Genomic DNA, 18272 nt, shown 5'->3' on the forward strand with positions numbered 1-18272 from the left:
CAATGATAGCAGAAATCAGTGATGCTCTGGGAAAAAAAGACGCAGCTTAAGAAAATTCAGAAGACTGATGTGATAGGCAGCTTCCAAGATGGCCTCCAGTGATTTCTGCCTCTTGGTATTCACTCCCTTATGTAGTCTTCCCACACTGAATAGGGGCTGACTTGTATAAGCAATAGTTTGACTTCTGAGGCTGGGTCATAAAAGACATGCAGCTTCTTTTAAATGTTAAATAAAATTATGGGACATACATACAATTGAAAAATTATGCAGCCACAAAAGATATCTACAAAGAGTTTATGATGACATGGAAAATGATTATATAACATGGAGCGTGGGTGAAATGGGGGAACGTGTCAAAAGGTACAAACTTCCAGTTATAAAATAAATAAGTCTTAAGGATGTAATGTACAGCATAGTGACTACAGTTAAAAATACTGTATTGTACACAATGGAATATTATGCAGCCATCAAAAGGAACGAGATCTTGCCATTTGCAACGATGTGGATGGAACTGGAGGGTGTTATGCTGAGTGAAATAAGTCAATCAGAGAAAGACATGTATCATATGACCTCACTGATATCAGGAATTCTTAATCTCAGGAAACAAACTGAGGTTGCTGGAGTGGGGGTGGGGTGGGAGGGATGGGGTGGCTGGGTGATAGACATTGGGGAGGGTATGTGCTATGGTGAGTGCTGTGAATTGTGCAAGACTGCTGAATCACAGATCTGTATTCTGAAACAAATAATTCAATATATGTCAAGAAAAAAAAAAAGAAGATAGCTGGAGGGGAAGAATGAAGGGGGGTAAATCGGAGGGAGAGACGAACCATGAGAGATGATGGTCTCTGAAAAACAATGAGAGTTCTAGAGGGGAGGGGGGTGGGGGGATGGGTTAGCCTGGTGATGGGTATTAAGGAGGGCATGTTCTGCATGGAGCACTGGGTGTTATGCACAAACAATGAATCATGGAACACTACATCAAAAACTAATAATGTAATGTATGGTGATTAACATAACAATAAAAAATTTAAAGAAAAAGGAAAAAATACTGTATTGTATATTTGTTGGTTTTTTAAAAGATTTTATTTATTTATTTGAGAGAGAGAGCGTGCACACATGCGAGCAGGGGGAGAAGAAGAGGGAGAGGCAGAGAATCTTAAGCAGACTCCATGCTGAGTATGGAGCCCTACCCGGGGCTCTATCTCACGACCCTCAGATCATGACCTAAGCCGAAACCATGAGTCGGCTGCTTAATCGACTGAGCCATCCAGGTACTCCTGTATTGTATATTTGAAGGCTGTTAAGAGAGTAGATCTTAAAAGTGCCCACCACAAGAAAAAAAATTCGTAATTATGTGTGGTGATGGATGTTATCTACACATACTGTGTTATCATTTCACAATATATACATATATTGAATCATTACGTTATATACCTGAAACTAATAAAAAGTTACATGTCAATTTAAAAAATACTTGGGAATGCCTTTGCTACAAAATAACATAAAAAAAGATATCAAGTCAGAGGGACATAGTTCAAGATGAGTAGAAATCAACAATAAATTAAAACAAGATAATAATAATCTACCATGGATGTCTCTCATAAATCAAAGATTTTGATTTGGTCAGTACTAAGAAAACTTACCTTCTACAACATCAATCATACAGAGACCCAGGAGACTTGGCACCAGGTTAGATGATGCTGTGTGGACTGCAATAGCACCACCCATACTATGTCCAATCAGCATGATTGGAGGAGGGAGGTCCCCATACATGGCTTCAACCACATTGCCAACATCTCTGCAAAGAGAAGGAAAAAAAGCTGAGAATGCTCTCTGACAACAGTGTTAAAATCATTTTCTTTCCTAACTCTTTCCTTTGGTCTGTAATGAGTCCTAAGACTGTAAAGGTCCACTGGGCCATCTTGCAAATATACCTATGTAAATCTCTTAATATGCCCCCCAGTATCTATACATGTAGCCACACATCTAGCTCTTCTGAAAAATGGGACTAAAAGTCCAAATTTTCTTTTTTTTTTTTAAGATTTATTTATTTGAGAGAGAGAGAGCACGAGAGAGGCAGAAGGAGAAGGAGAGGCAGAGAATCTCAAAGCAACTCTGTGCTGAGTGCAGAGCCGAACAGGGAGCTTGATCCCATGACCCTGAGATCATGACCTGAGCCAAAATGAAGAGTCAGATGCTTAACCAACTGAGCTACCCAGGTGCCCCAAGAACCCAAATTTTTTGATTTTCATTTACATCACACTTTCATTTTTCCACACATTTAGTACAATTACATATACCTTTATTTTAAACCTAAGCTTGAAACTGGACAAATAATGTAAGCACTCTATGCTTCAGTTTCCCCAACTATAAAACAGGAAAACAATTTTATCAAGCATTATATAGCGTAGTAAAATTTAGAGTCACAAGATGAATTGTAGCCCCAGTTTAATTTTTATTATGTGGACTTGAATTAGTTACTTAATCTCTCAGACAGTTTCAATATCTATAAAATGAAGATACGAATGTGATTTACAAAAAAAGAAAAGAATATGATTTACTATTCTAGATTGCCTTGAAGATTAACTGAAACAGTAAATGAAAACTACTTTGAAAAGTGTAAATGCTATACAAATGTTACTTATTACTTATATTTGTTATGTAAAGTTATTTGAAGTATGAACATAAATTTAAATACAATGTTCTGGGGAAACAAGATGTTCAGAGCTAATTTTTATTGGCTTCTGTCCAAGTCTTGAATTATGAGTGGATCCATTTTGAAAATTTTTGAAAATTTTGAAAAGTTTTGAAAATGAGAAGTGAAAAAGGAACTTGGGTTTGATTTGCCTATAGGCTGGCCCTCTTCACTACAGCAATAGGTACGTATGGTATGTTTTTAGAGACCACTGGCTCTACCGTCTGCTTTTGAGAGTGGCTGAGTCAGTTAACTTCAAAAGACAGTTTGGTATTGCTGGGTGTTACTATATACATCAAGCACCCACACAGTGTTACCCAAATATAGCAGATGTGGATATAGGAACACAGCCTTTTGAATATGATCTCCAGGGTATTCAGAATGGCAAAGACAAATGCTATTAATTATTTCAGAAGGAATCTTAAAAATCTCATAAAACAATTACAGATGCGAATAGGGTAGCTGTAGAACCTGCAGACAATCTGAATGGGAGATAAGGAGGGCCCGTCTAATTTTATAAGTGAAAAAAGCAATAGTTTAATATTCCTTTGGAGTTAAATTTAAAGCTAAAAGTTTTGGTTAGTAACAGCTATAATAAAGCAAAAGGATGCTACAGAAGATTATCTAAGTATACAGGTCTCTTAAAAAGAAAAAATACTCAGTAACTGAGTTGGAGGGGTTCTATGATATCTGCTTCATGCATGTATGAAGGTGGACAGGGTCTGAAACAAACCAATTCCATAATGTATCTAAACTTAGGAAAGGTAAAATGTGGTTATGATCAATCACTTGATCATTTACCATCAGGAGAAATTTATTCTTACTAAGTTTAGCCAAACTACCAAGATTAGTACCTTGAGACATGTTCTGAAGTTCCAGAAAAATAAAATAAAGATGAAGTAGCAGATGTTATCTATAAAACTAGCCTGTAAATGGATATACCACAGTTTTGGCAGAGGCTTTATAAGGAGATTCTATTATGCTTATTAATACTGGGTTCCTTTCCTGAGAAGCAATATAGCATATCACAGACATAACACAAAAAGAATATCAGAGCAACCTGAACTCAAATCTTGGTTCTTCTACTTTCAGTGGAATTGCATTTTATGTAGGGTTGAGGTTCTGAAGTTGATACACAAGGCAAAAATTGTGCTGTCAGTACTACTTGAAAATCCCATTAATTGTCCATTAAATATGCCCATTTGGAGATTTCTGTTTCAGAGTAACTAAATTCAGAAATCATATAAATGTTTTATTGCTTTGGCTATTTCACAAGAATCTAAATTATTGGCTCTTCTGATTCTTGGTAATCATCTTCATCATTCTAGATAGTCTTAATTATCTGATTTATTTTTAACTTTTGTTAAAAGTTAACTTATTGTCTTTCAGCTCCAATTCACCCTTCATTTTATGTTCTCCAAAACTGGATCTGAGGCCTTTAAATATTTTTTCCTTTCCAGCTGGCATGATGTTAATTAAGCTTCATCAGTAGAGGGTGCAAGAGAGACCCTGCAGAAAGAGAAGGTTTTGCTCCTGGTTCATGTGCATCACTTCACAAGCTCCTGAAGCCTGTCCTCTTCTGGGACCCAGGTCCTGCAGCATGGGAATCCCTACAACACACAGAGCTTCCCGAGCGCCCAAATCCTGCAGCACAGGTGGTTTCTCCAGCATACCATCCCCCATGCCCAATTTTTTTCCTAGCCTTATTGAGGTAAAATTGATATACAAAAGATGGTAAATAATGTTTACACCTGTGTTACCATCACCATGATTAATAAACACCTCCAAAAGTTTGTGTGTGAGTGTAGGTGTGGTAAGAACACTTAACATGAGATCTACCCTCCTAACAAACTTTTAACTACACAGTTACCTCATTGTTTAAGCATAGGCACTATGTGGTAAAGCAGATCTCCGGAACCACCCTCAATACTTTGTTGCAAAGTGCCTCTAGTGACACACCTCTCTGTGAACAGCTTTCCTGGCACCCTAGAGGGCAGAAATCTCGCAAAGTTCTGCCAACATGGCATCCAAATGACTTTTCTGCCTTCAGTAAGCCACAGTCAAGCCCTCTACAGCAAGGTCTAAATCTCAACCTCTTCCATTAGTGTACCATCTCTGCCCAAGGGGATTGTGGCAGCTTCTTACACCTGCTATTCCTATATTCTTTCTTCTTTTTTTTTCCTGATGCTAAAAGCTTCTTTTTTGATTAAATTTTTTTAAATTTTATTATGTTATGTTAATCACCATACATTACATCATTAGTTTTTGATGTAGTGTTCCATGATTCATTGTTTGCGTATAAAAACCCAGTGCTCCATTCAATAAGTACCCTAATTCCCAACACCAGGCTCACCCATGCCCCCACCCCCCTCCTCCCTAGAACCCTCAGTTTGTTTCTCAGAGTCCATAGTCTCTCATGGTTCGTCTCCCCCCTGATTTCTCCCCCTCCATTTTTTCCTTCCTACTATCCTTTTTTTTTTTAAACATATAATGTATTATTTGTTTCAGAGGTACAGGTATGTGATTCATCAGTCTTATACAATACACAGTGCTCACCATAACACATACCCTCCCCAATGTCTATCACACAGCCACCCCATCCCTCCCACCCCTCACCACTCCAGCAAACCTCAGTTTGTTTCCTGAGATTAAAAATTCCTCATATCAGTGAGATCATACGATACATGTCTTTCTCTGATTGACTTATTTCGCTTAGCATAATACCCTCTAGTTCCATCCACATTGTTGCAAATAGCAAGATTTCTTTTTTTTGATGGCTGCATAATATTCCATTTTGTGTGTGTGTGTGTGTGTGTGTGTGTGTGTGTGTGTGTGTGTGTGTGTGTGTATGACATCTTCTTTATCCATTCATCTGTTGTTGGACATCCTGGCTTTAGCTATTGTGGACATTGTTGCTATAAACATTGGGGTGCACGTACCCCTTCAGATCACTACATTTGTATCTTTGGGGTAAATACCCAGTAGTGCAATTGCTGGGTTGTACGGTAGCTCTATTTTCGACTTTTTGAGGAACCTCCATACTGTTTTCCAGAGTGGCTGCACCAGCTTGCGTTCCCACCAACAGTATAGGAGGGTTCCCCTTTCTCTGCATCCTCCCCAACATCTGTTGTTTCCTGACTTGTTAATTTTAGCCATTCTGACTGGTGTGAGGTGGTATCTCATTGAGGTTTTGATTTGGATTTCCCTGATGCGGAGTGATGTTGAGTACTTTTTCATGTGTCTGTTGGCCATTTGGATGTCTTCTTTGGAAAAATGTCTGTTCATGTCTTCTGCCCATTTCTTGATTGGATTATTTGTTCTTTGGGTGTTGAGTTTGAGAAGTTCTTTATAGATTGTGGATATTAGCCTTTTATCTGATATGTCATTTGCAAATATCTTCTCCCATTCTGTCAATTGTCTTTTGGTTTTGTTGACTGTTTCCTTTACTGTGCAAAGGCTTTTTATCTTGATGAAGTCCCAATAGTTCATTTTTGCCCTTGCTTCCCTTGCCTTTGGCGATGTTTCTAGGAAGAAGTTGCTGTGGCCGAGGTCGAAGAGGTTGCTGCCTGTGTTCCACTCTAGGATTTTGATGGACTCCTGTCTCACATTTGGGTCTTTCATCCATTTGCAGTCTATTTTTGTGTGTGCTGTAAGGAAATGGTCCAGTTTCATTCTTCGGAATGTGGCTGTCCAATTTTCCCACCACCATTTGTTGAAGAGACTGTCTTTTTTCCATTGAACATTCTTTCCTGCTTTGTCAAAGATTAGTTGACCACAGAGTTGAGGGTCCATTTCTGGGCTCTCTGTTCTGTTCCGTTGATCTGTGTCTGTTTTTGTGCCAGTACCATGATGTCTTGATGTTTATAGCTTTGTAATAGAGCTTGAAGTCCGGAATTATGCCACCAGCTTTGCTTTGCTTTTTCAACATTCCTATGGATATTCGGGGTCTTTTCTGGTTCCATACAAATTTTAGGATTATTTATTCCATTTCTTTGAAAAAAGTGGATGGTATTTTGAAAGGGATTGCATTAAATGTGTAGATTGCTCTAGGTAGCATTGACATCTTCACAACGTTTGTTCTTCCAATCCATGAGCATGGAATGTTTTTCCATTTCTTTGTGTCTTCCTCAATTTCTTTCATGAGTATTTTATAGTTTTCGGAGTACAGATTCTTTGCCTCTTTGGTTAGATTTATTCCTAGGTATCTTATGGTTTTTGGGTGCAGTTGTAAATGGGATTGACTCCTTAATCTTTCTTACATCTTGTTGGTGTACAGAAACACAACTGATTTCTGTGCATTGATTTTATATCCTGCCACTTACTGAATTCCTGTATGAATTCTAGCAGTTTTGGGGTGGATTCTTTTGGGTTTTCCACATAAAGTATCATATCATCTGCAAAGAGTGAGAGTTTGACTTCTTCTTTGCCGACTCAGATGCCTTTTATTTCTTTTTGTTGTCTGATTGCTGTGGCTAAGACTTCTAGTACTATGTTGAATAGCAGTGGTGATAGTGGACATCCCTGCCGTATTCCTTTTTTTTTTTTTAAGATTTTTATTTATTTATTGAGAGAGAATGGTAGAGAGAGAGAGCATGAGAGGGAAGAAGGTCAGAGGGAGAAGCTGACTCCCTGCTGAGCAGGGAGCCCGATGCGGGACTCGATCCTGGGACTCCAGGATCATGACCTGAGCCAAAGGCAGTTGCTTAACCAACAGAGCCACCCAGGCACCCACTGCCGTATTCCTGACCTTAGGGGGAAAGCTCTCAGTTTTTCCCCATTGAGAATGATATTCGCTGTGGGTTTTTCATAGATGGTTTTTATAATACTGAGGTATGTATCCTCTATCCCTACACTCTGAAGAGTTTTAATCAAGAAAGGATGCTGTACTTTGTCAAATGCTTTTTCTGCATCTATTGAGAGGATCATATGTTTCTCGTTCTTTCTTTTCTTAATGTACTGTATCACATTGAGTGATTTGCAGATGTTGAACCAACTTTGCAGCCCAGGGATAAATCCCACTTGGTCATGGTGAATAATCCTTTTAACGTACTGTTGAATCCTATTGGCTAGTATTTTGGTGAGAATTTTTGCACCCATGTTCATCAGGGATATTGGCCGGTAATTTTGCTTTTTGATGGGGTCTTTCTCTGATTTTGGGATCAAGGTAATGCTGGCCTCATAAAATAAGTTTGGAAGTTTTCCTTCCATTTCTATTTTTTGGAACAGTTTCAGAAGAGTAGGTTTTAATTCTTCTTTAAATGTTTGGTAGAATTCCCCGGGGAAGCCATCTGGCCCTGGGCTCTTGTTTATTGGGAGATTTTTGATTACTGCTTCAATTTCCTTGGTGGTTATGGGTCTGTTCAGGTTTTCTATTTCTTCCTGGTTCAGTTTTGGTAGTTTACACATCTCTAGGAATGCATCCATTTCTTCCAGGTTATCTAATTTGCTGGCATACAGTTGCCCATAATATGTTCTTATAATTTTATTTCTTTGGTGTTAGTTGTGATCTCTCCTCTTTCATTCATGATTTTATTTATTTGTGTCCTTTCTCTTTTCTTTTTGATAAGTCTGGTCAGGGGTTTATCAATCTCCTTAATTCTTTCAAAGAACCAGCTCCTAGTTTCGTTGATCTGTTCTACTGTTCTTTTGGTTTCTATTTCATTGATTTCTGCTCTGATCTTTACTATTTCTCTTCTCCTGAAGGTTTAGGCTTTACTTGCTGTTCTTTCTCCAGCTCCTTTAGGTGTAGGGTTAGGTTGTGTATTTGAGACTTTTCTTGTTTCTTGAGAAAGGCTTGTATTGCTATATACTTTCCTCTTAGGACCACCTTTGCTGCATCCCAGAGATTTTGAACAGTTGTGTTTTCATTTTCATTGGTTTCCATGAATTTTTTTAATTCTTCTTTAATTTCCTGGTTGACCCATTCATTCTTTAGTAGGATGCTCTTTAGCCTCCAGGTATTTGAGTTCTTTCTGACTTTCCTCTTGTGACTGAGTTCTAGTTTCAAAGCATTGTGGTCCGAAAATATGCAGAGAATGATCCCAATCTTTTGGTACCGGTTGAGACCTGATTTGTGACCTAGGATGTCATCTATTCTAGAGAATGTTCCATGGGCACTAGAGAAGAATGTGTATTCTGTTGCTTTGGGATGGAATGTTCTGAATATATCCGTGAAGTCCATTTGGTCTGGTGTGTCATTTAGTCTTTATTTCCTTGTTGATCTTTTGCTTAGATGATCTGTCCATTTCAGTGAGGGGGTGTTAAAGTCCCCCACTATTATTATATTGTTGTCAGTGTGTTTCTTTGATTTTGTTATTAATTGGCTTATATAATTGGCTGCTCCCATGTTAGGGGCATAGATATTTACAATTGTTAGATCTTCTTGTTGGATAGACCCTTTAAGGATGATACAGTGTCCTTCCTCATCTCTTATTATAGTGTTTGGTTTAAAATCTAATTTGTCTGATAGAAGGATTGCCACCCCAGCTTTCTTTTGACGTCCATTAGCATGGTAAATGGTTTTCCACCCCCTCACTTTCAATCTGGAGGTGTCTTTGCATCTAAAATGAGTCGCTTGCAGACAGCATATCAGTGGGTCTTGATTTTTTATCCAATCTTATACCCTGTGTCCTTTGATTGGGGCAAATAGCCCATTAATTACATTCAGGGTAACTACTGAAAGATACGAATTTAGTGCCATTGTATTTTGTTCCCTGCAAGCCTGTAAGGTGACTGTAACTGTATATTGTCTCTGTTCCTCTCTGGTCTATGTTACTTTTAGGCTCTCTCTTTGCTTAGAGGACCCCTTTCAATATTTCTTGTAGGGCTGGTTTCATCTTTGCAAATTCCTTTAGTTTTTGTTTGTCCTGGAAGCTTTTTATCTCTCCTTCTATTTTCAATAACAGCCTAGTTGGATATAGTATTCTTGTTTGCAAATTTTTCTGGCATAGTGCTCTGAATATATCATGCCGATCCTTTCGGGCCTGCCAGGTCTCTGTGGATAGGTCTGTTGTCAAGCTAATGTTTCTACTACTGTAGGTTACAGACCTCTTGTCCCGGGCTGCTTTCAGGATTTTCTCTTTGTCTCTGAGACTTGTAAGTTTTACTATTAGATGTCGGGGTGTTGACCTATTTTTATTGATTTTGAGAGGGGTTCTCTGTGCCTCCTAGAATTTAATGCCTGTTTCCTTCCCCAAATTAGGGAAGTTCTCTGGTATAATTTGCTCCAATATACCCTCTGCCCCCCTCTCTCTTTCTTCTTCTTCTGGGATCCCAATTATTCTAATATTGTTTCATCTTATGGTATCACTTATCTCTCGAATTCTGCCCTCGTGATCCAGTAGTTGTTTATCTCTCTTTTTCTCAGCTTCTTTATTCTCCATCATTTGGTCTTCTATATCACTAATTCTCTCTTCTGCCTCATTTATCCTAGCAGTTAGAGCCTCCATTTTTGATTGCACCTTATTAATAGCCTTTTTGATTTCGAATTGGTTAGATTTTAGTTCTTTTATTTCTCCAGAAAGGGTTTCTCTAGTATCTTCCATGCTTTTTTCAAGCCCAGCTAGTATCTTTATAATCGTCATTCTAAACTCTAGTTCTGACATCTTACTGATGTCCGTATTGATTAGGTCCCTGGAAATCGGTACTGCCTTTTTTTTTGAGGTGAGTTTTCCCGTCTTGTCATTTTTGTCCAGAGGAGAAGAGATGAACAAGAGAACAAAATGCTAACAGGGTAATAACAACCCCAGAAAAATATACACTAAACAAGTCAGAAGAGACCTGAAACCAGGGGAAAAGAAAGGGAAAGAAAAAAAAAAAGAAAAAGAAAAAAAAAAGGATATCATCAAATATGATCAGGCTGGTGAATATATCAGTGCCACACACAAGATTTTGGGCGTATTCTGGTCTGTTAGAAGAAACTGCCTCTCAAAATTTTAAAGAAAGAAAAACTTATATATATACAAAAATAAGGGTAAGTATGATGAAGGGATGGAATATGACTGTAAAGATGAAAATTATAAAAGATTTTATAAAAGGAATTGATAAGAAGTTGGTTGAAAAAAGAAAGAAGAGAAATTAAAAAAAAAGGGAGAGAATGTGATCAGGCAGGAGACTAGAACAAAGCCATATACTAGAGATTTAGGGTATATTTTGGTCTATTAGAAGAAACTGTATCCCAAAATTTTAAAGAGAGAACAACTTACATATATACCAAAAATAAGGTTAACTACAATGAAGGGATAGAATATGACTCTAAAAATGAAAAATAAAAAAGATTTTTAAAAAAAGGAATTGATAAGATGTTGGTTAAAAAAGGGAAAAAGAAAAATTCAAAAAAAAATAGAAAAAGAAAATTTTAAAAAGTTAAGTTTGAAAGACTAAAGAATCCTGGGAAAAAAAGCCATGAATTCTATGTGCTGTATTCCCCTAGTGCTGGAGTTCTGCCATTCTCATTGATCGGTAAACTTGGTCTTGGCTGGCCATTCTTGCTGATCTTCTGGGGGAAGGGCCTGTCGCAGTTATTCTCAAGTGTCTTTGCCCGAGGAGGAATTGCACTGCTCTTCCCGTCTGGGCTAAGTAATCTGCTCGGGTTTGCTCTCAGGAGCTTTTGTTCCCTGCAAGTTTCCGTACAGCTTTGGAGGACGAGAGTGAAAATTGTGGCCCCAATCTCTGCCCTGGAGGAGCCAAGAACTCGGGGCCCCACTCCTCAGTGCGCCCCCAGAGAAAAGCAGTCAATCACTCCTGTCTCCCCAGTCTCCGGCCACACTCCGTGCTCACCCGGCCTGTGACCGAGCGTTTCTATCTCTGGCACACGACCCTGTTTGGAGTCTCCAAACCCAGCAGATCCCTGTGGTGCACTCCCGCGCCACTTCTCCCAGGGGAGGAAGGGGAGTCTCCCTGGATCTGCCACTTGTTGGGTGCCTGCTGGAAAAGCAGTGGCCCGACTGTGCCACAGATCAGTTTATGGCAACCCCGAGCTGAGAGCCCACTCCTTGGTTCCGTCTTTGCAGCCGGCTTCCCCACTCCAATACCTGGGAGCTCTGCTGCACTCAGGCACCCCCAGTCTTTCTGTGACCCCGAGGGTCCTGAGACCACACTGTCCCGCGAGGGTTCCACCCCCTGCTTAGCCACTGGAGCGAGCAGACAGTCTAAAACTTCTGCTCGCTCCAGTGAGCAGACTTCTAAAACTTCCAATTTTGTGCTCCGCTGCTCTATCACTTGCTGGTAGCCGGATGAGGAGGCTCCCTCCCCCCACAGTCTATCTTCCTGTATATCACCTCGAATTCACTTCTCCACACGTCCTACCTTCCAGAAAGTGGTTGCTTTTCTGTTCAGAGAGTTGCTGCTATTCTTTTCTTCGATCTCCTGTTGAGTTCATAGGTATTCAGAATGGTTTGATCCCTATCTAGCTGAATTCCTGGGACCAGACGAAATTTAGGTCTCCTACTTCTCTGTCATCTTGCTCCTCCTCCCTCTTCCTTTCTTTTTTGAAAATTTTTCTAGTTTTAATGAGGTATAACTGATAAGTAAAATTGTAATATATATAAAATATACAATGTGATGATTTGATATATGGATACATTGTGAAATGACTCTCACAATCAAGTTAATTAAACATACCTTCTTTAATGTTCTCTCTACTTCTTACTAGCAATTCTTCATTACTTCAATCCCCTATTATAGTTAATAGATCTTTATATTAAACTTGCCCTGTTCAAATTCTAATGTCTTTTTTTCCTGATTGTCCCAGACTGATACAATATTAGGCAATGTATCGTTAAGGTCCTCAATTAATTCTCCATTTTTCTATAGAACGTCATCCAAGCCATCATAACTCTTTAGCAGCCTGGCCACTTAGATGATGGATTTGTCAACAGTCAGGAAACACTTTAAATCTTTAAAAATTGTTCACAAATCTTTCTAGAGGTATCACCAATATACTTGATTATCTGGGGCTTTATTGTTCTCACATTACAAAGGCATTAGGAATAACTCAGAGAGCAGATTTTTAGCTCCCTTTTCATGGTTTCTCAGGAATACGTTCATTGAATGGAATGGTATCATACATTGTTATTTCTCTCTCTCTCTCTCTCTCTCTGCCAAGCACTATAGTTGAATGATCACAATTCTGCTCTATTAACTGTGTGCCTCATACAGTTCGTTCTTCAATCTATGAGTTAGTGTCCTCACTGTTTTGTTTTGTTTTTTTTTAAATAATATCTGGGGGCGCCTGGGTGGCTCAGTTGGTTAAGCGACTGCCTTCGGCTCAGGTCATGATCCTGGAGTCCAGGGATCGAGTCCCGCATTGGGCTCCCTGCTCAGCAGGGAGTCTGCTTCTCCCTCTGACCCTCCCCCCTCTCATGCTCTCTCTCTCTCTCTCTCATTCTCTCAATTAAATAAATAAAATCTTAAAAAAAAAACAAGATAATATCTGGACTACAGAATAATGTGGATAATTAAAATAAATAACTTAAATAATTTATTCTTTTTTAAAAAAAGATTTATTTCTTTATTTAGAGAGAGAGTGCAGTGGGGAGAGAGAGAGAATCTCAAGTAGACTCCCCGCAAAGCATGGAGCCTGACATGGGACTTGATCTCATGACTCTGAGATCACAACCTGAGCCGAAACCAACAGTTGGATGCTTAACCAACTGTGAGTCCCAATAAATTATTTATTCTTAATAAATGCCTAATTTACACTTAATAAAGTCTGGCAGACAGAAAGCACACAAATAGCACCTACTATAACATTAAACCTATGGCCACATGAGTTTGAGTTCTGAAGGAAACACAATTCACTCTTGGATTAAAACACTAAAGTAGGGCGCCTGGGTGGCTCAGTTGGTTAAGCGACTGCCTTCGGCTCAGGTCATGATCCTGGAGTCCCGGGATCGAGTCCCACATCGGGCTCCCTGCTCAGCAGGGAGTCTGCTTCTCCCTCTGACCCTCTTTCCTCTTGTGCTATCTCTCATTCTCTCTCAAATAAATAAATAAAATCTTTAAAAAAAAACAAAAAAACACTAAAGTAAGAAGAGACAAGATATTTTTGGCTACAAGTTGGTCAAATACTTCAGAGACCATGTATTAAAGCAGGGTAGTTAGAAGAATCCTGTTTACAATATAGGTCAGTGGTTCCTAAACACCAGTCACAGGACTGGCTGCATAAGATTTCTTTATAAAGCTTTATCAAAATATAAATAAATGCCCAGATCCCCCTGGTAGAAGCACTAATTCAGCAGGTCTGGGATAAGGCCAAATCATCTGTATTTTAATCACTTTTTAGGTGATTCTAATGAGTGACCAGGTTTGAGGCCATTGTATATACTACCACCATCTTGTACTTGGAGGTCCAGGGTATAATTAATTATTCTTTAATACCTTGTTCTTGTCTTACTAGGAAGCTGGACAAAGAACGTGGGCAGGATACCTTAAAAACATCATACAGGGTAGGGCCTTTTGTATATAACCACTTTCTAAGCATAAGTTCCCAATAGATACCCAGATTCTATTCAACTCTGTCAATAGAAGAAAACTTTGCAAAAAGCAACACAAACTCAAAGAATTTTCAAGTGCTTTATGTGATGACTATAACACTGAATATATCAAGAAAGATGGAGGTTTCTTTCAAGTTTAAATACTAAGAAGATACCAAATACAGAGGAAAGACAACAGAAGTAAAATATTCTCTATGTTAATTTTTGTCCAACAATCTCACCAGGAGAGTAATAGTTATACTACTATTTATAACAGTAATGGAAGCCAGGTGATGTATAAACAATATTATGTTACTTACTTTGCCATTGTTTCTGCAGACAGGTCTTCAGAATTCTTGACTTTTGTTTCACCTAAAAAGAAAATATTTAAAAATAAAATTCTCAATGATAGGAATTATAAAAGCAAGAGTATTCTCTTTCAAAAATCTCATTTTGGGGAATGAAATTCAGATTTTATAATTGTGTATGATGGACTTAGCAAGGATTTTCTATGTTACAGATCCATCTTTATAGTTGGCCACCCTAAGGAGGATATAATTCCAGTACCCTAGCAAAGATTCATCCATATTCCTTATACATCACTGCATCAGAATTTGGCTACATTAAAGGACATTTTTTTTAAGCTAAACAACAACACATATATGTGTGTGTATATTTATAAAATATCTTTTATAGAAACTAAGACTTCCCTCAAAGAGCCCAAATGGAACAGGCCAGGTTATTTTGTGACCACACTGAAATTTGTAATAACACTATTCAAAGGGGTTGGCAAATATATCATTGAGTCAATGACTAATTAAGAACATCACTCACCATGACCTCGCAGATCTAAAGCCACAATCCTACACTGAACCCTACTAATGATCGCCGCCTAGGAAGATAAGGAAAATCTGGGTTAGTAAGTCTTTCCCCATCACCAACAATAACTTTGTTGAATGGACTGCCATCAGAATTCAAGAAACTCAAAATAATCAAAGGAAGACGTTTCACTTTTTTCCTTATTTGAGTATAGCTGACATACATTGTTACATTAGTTTCAGATGTATAACACAGTGATTTGACAGGTTTATACACTGTTATGCTCACCACATACAACACTATTACAGTATCACTGACTATATGCTGTGCCTTTTATTCCTGTGACTTACTCATTCCATAACTGGAAGCCTGTATCTCCCACTCCCCTTCACCCGTTTTGCCCATTCCCCCATCCCCATCCCTCTGGCAACCATCAGTTTGTTCTTTGTATTTATAGCTCTGATTCTGCTTCTTGTTTGTTAATTCATTTTTTTTTTAGATTCCACATATGAATGGAATCATATGGTATTTGTCTTTCCCAGTCTGACTTATTTCACTTAGCATAATACCCTCTGGATCTAACCATGTTGTCATAAATGGCATGATCTCATTATTTTTTATGGCTGTGTAATATTCTATTGTGTGTATATATCACATCTTCCTTACCCATTTGATTAGCAATGGACACTTAGGTTGCTTCTATATCTTGGCTATTATAAATAATGCTGCAGTAAACACAGGGGTGCATGTACTTTTCAAATTAGTGTTTTCATTTTCTTTGGGTAAATACCCAGGAGTGGAATTAATGGATATATGATCTTTCTACTCTTAATTTTTTGAGGAACCTCCATACTGTTTCCACAGCAGCTGTACCAATTTACATTCCCACCAACAGTGCACAATAGATGCAGAAAAAGCATTTGATAGAATTCAACATCCATTCATAACAAACCTCTCAAAAAAGTGAGTTTAGAGGGAACATACCTCAATATACTAATAAAGCCCAAATACAAAAAACCTACAGCTAACATCATACTCAATGGTAAAAAACTGAGAGCTTTTCATCTAAGATCAGGAACAAGACAAAGATGCTCACTCTTGCCACTTCTGTTCAACGAAGTACTGGAAGTACTAGCCACAGCAATCAAATTATATTCCCACTAACAGTGCACAATGGTTACCTTTTGTCTACAGCCTTTCCAATGCTTGTCTCTTGTCTTTTTGATAATACCCAACAGTTGTGAGGTGATAACTCATTGTGGTTTTGATTTGCATCTTCCTGATTAGAGATGTTGAATATCTTTGCATGTACCTGTTGGTCATTTGTATGTTCTCTTTGGAAAAATGTCTATTCAAGTTTTTTGTCCATTTTTTTAAAGGTTTTATTTATTTATTTCAGAGAGAGAGACAGCATGAGAGAGACAGAGATCACGAGCAGGGGGGAGGAATAGAGGGAGAAGCAGACCCCCCCTGAGCAGGAAGTCCTATGCGGGACTCGATCCCACGACCCTGGGATCATGACCTGAGCTGAAGGCAGACGCTTAACCACCTGAGCCACCCAGGTGCCCTTCTGTCCATTTTTTAATTGGATTTTTTGCTGTTATTGAGTTATATGGATTCCTTACATATTTTAGATATTAACCACTTATCAGATAGGTGGTTTGCAAATATTTTCTCCCATTCTGTAAGTTGCTTTTTCATTTTGCTGATAGTTTTTTCTTTTTCTTTTTTCTTTTCTTTTGGCTATGCAGAAGCTTTGGGGTTTGATGTACTCTCACTTGTTTCTTTTTGCTTTTGTTGCTTGTGCTTTTTGTGCCATACCCAAAAAATCACTGTCAAAACTAACGTCAAGGGGCTTTCCCCCCATGTTTTCTTCTAGTAGTTTTACAGGTTCAGGTCTTACATTTAAATCTTTAAACCATTTCAAGTTAATTTTTGAGAGTGATGTAAGATAAGGAGTCCACTTTCATTCTGCATGTGGTTATCCAGTTTTCCCAGCACCACTTATTGAAGAGACTATCCTTTCTCCATTGAGTCTTCTTGGCACCCCTATCAAATATTAGTTAATCATATATGCATGGCTTTATTCCTGGGGTCTTGATTCTGTCCCATTGGCCTATGTGTCTATTTTTAAACCAGTACCATACTGTTTTGATTACTATAGCTTTGGATTCAAATATGAAATCAGGAATTGTGATGCCTGGCTTCTTCTTTCTAAGGACTGTTTTGGCTATTCAGTAGCTTTTGCTGTTCCACCCAACTTTTAGGAATTTTTTTTTTTCTATTTCTGTGGAAAATGTCATTGGAACTTTGACAGGTATTGCATTGAATCTGTAGAGGGTTTTGGGTAGTATGAACATATTAACAATATTAATTCTTCTGATCCATGAACATGGGGTACCTTTCCATTTTTCTGTGTCTTCTTCAATTTCTCTCATCAATGTCTTGTAATTTTCAGTGTACAAATCTTTCACCTCCTTGCTTAAATTTATTCCTAAGTATTTTATTTATTTGCTATTGTAGATGGCATTGTTTTCTTTTTCTGATAGTTCAGTGTTAGTGTATTAAATCACATTTTAAAAAATCAGCTAGAGGTGCATCTGGTTGGCTCAGTTGGGGGGGTCATGCAACTCCTGATCTTGGGGTTGTGAGTTCAAGGCCCAAATTGTGGATAGAGATTACTTAAAATAATAAAATTTTCTAGGAATCACCTAGAAAAGCAAGTCTCTTTCTATTTCTATTACTCTAATGAATACCTTTAAAAAGAATAATGGACTGAAATTCTACTATACTTTGCTTATTTGTTCCTGAAAGCTAACTTACAAGAATTATTTAACACATTATGGTGGTAGTAAAGCCTTCAATGCCAAAAACAAATCTGTATTCTGGAAATAAAATTAAGTGACGGGGCACCTGGGTGGCTCAGCTGGTAAAGCGTCTGCCTTCGGCTCAGGTCATGATTTCAGGGTCCTGGGATCGAGCCCCGCATCGGGCTCCCCACTCAGTGGGAAGTCTGCTTGTCCCTCTGCCTCTGCCCTTCCTCTTGCTCATGCTAATAAATAAAAATAAATCTTAAAACAATTAAGTGGCAAAGATACTGTCAAATTAGCTTTATTGCTCTACATTTGAAAAAAAGCAAAATATTCACTTGAAGGGAATAACTGCCAATTCCAACTTTATCTTGAAAGCAATAATTTATGATCTATGTGCCTGTCATTAAACATTGACAATAATGTTAAAAACAGATTTTCCATTCACTTATTTAACAAATCTTTCTATACTAC

At 38.2% G+C, this 18272-nt stretch overlaps 1 protein-coding gene across 1 annotated transcript in view; it reads right to left on the bottom strand.

The window, feature by feature from the left end:
• The window catches only part of PPME1 (protein phosphatase methylesterase 1), a 79395-nt gene that overhangs the window by 24000 nt on the left and 37123 nt on the right, over positions 1 to 18272 (bottom strand). Inside the window, exons 4-6 of the mRNA XM_027578319.1 lie at positions 15004 to 15061; positions 14490 to 14541; positions 1644 to 1798 (exon numbers count right to left, since the gene is read on the bottom strand). Of these exons, the coding sequence (XP_027434120.1) occupies positions 1644 to 1798; positions 14490 to 14541; positions 15004 to 15061 (265 nt within the window). The remainder of the gene's footprint in view (positions 1 to 1643; positions 1799 to 14489; positions 14542 to 15003; positions 15062 to 18272) is intronic.

This window comes from Zalophus californianus, chromosome 11, assembly GCF_009762305.2.
Source record: "Zalophus californianus isolate mZalCal1 chromosome 11, mZalCal1.pri.v2, whole genome shotgun sequence".
NCBI classification, from domain to species: domain Eukaryota; kingdom Metazoa; phylum Chordata; class Mammalia; order Carnivora; family Otariidae; genus Zalophus; species Zalophus californianus.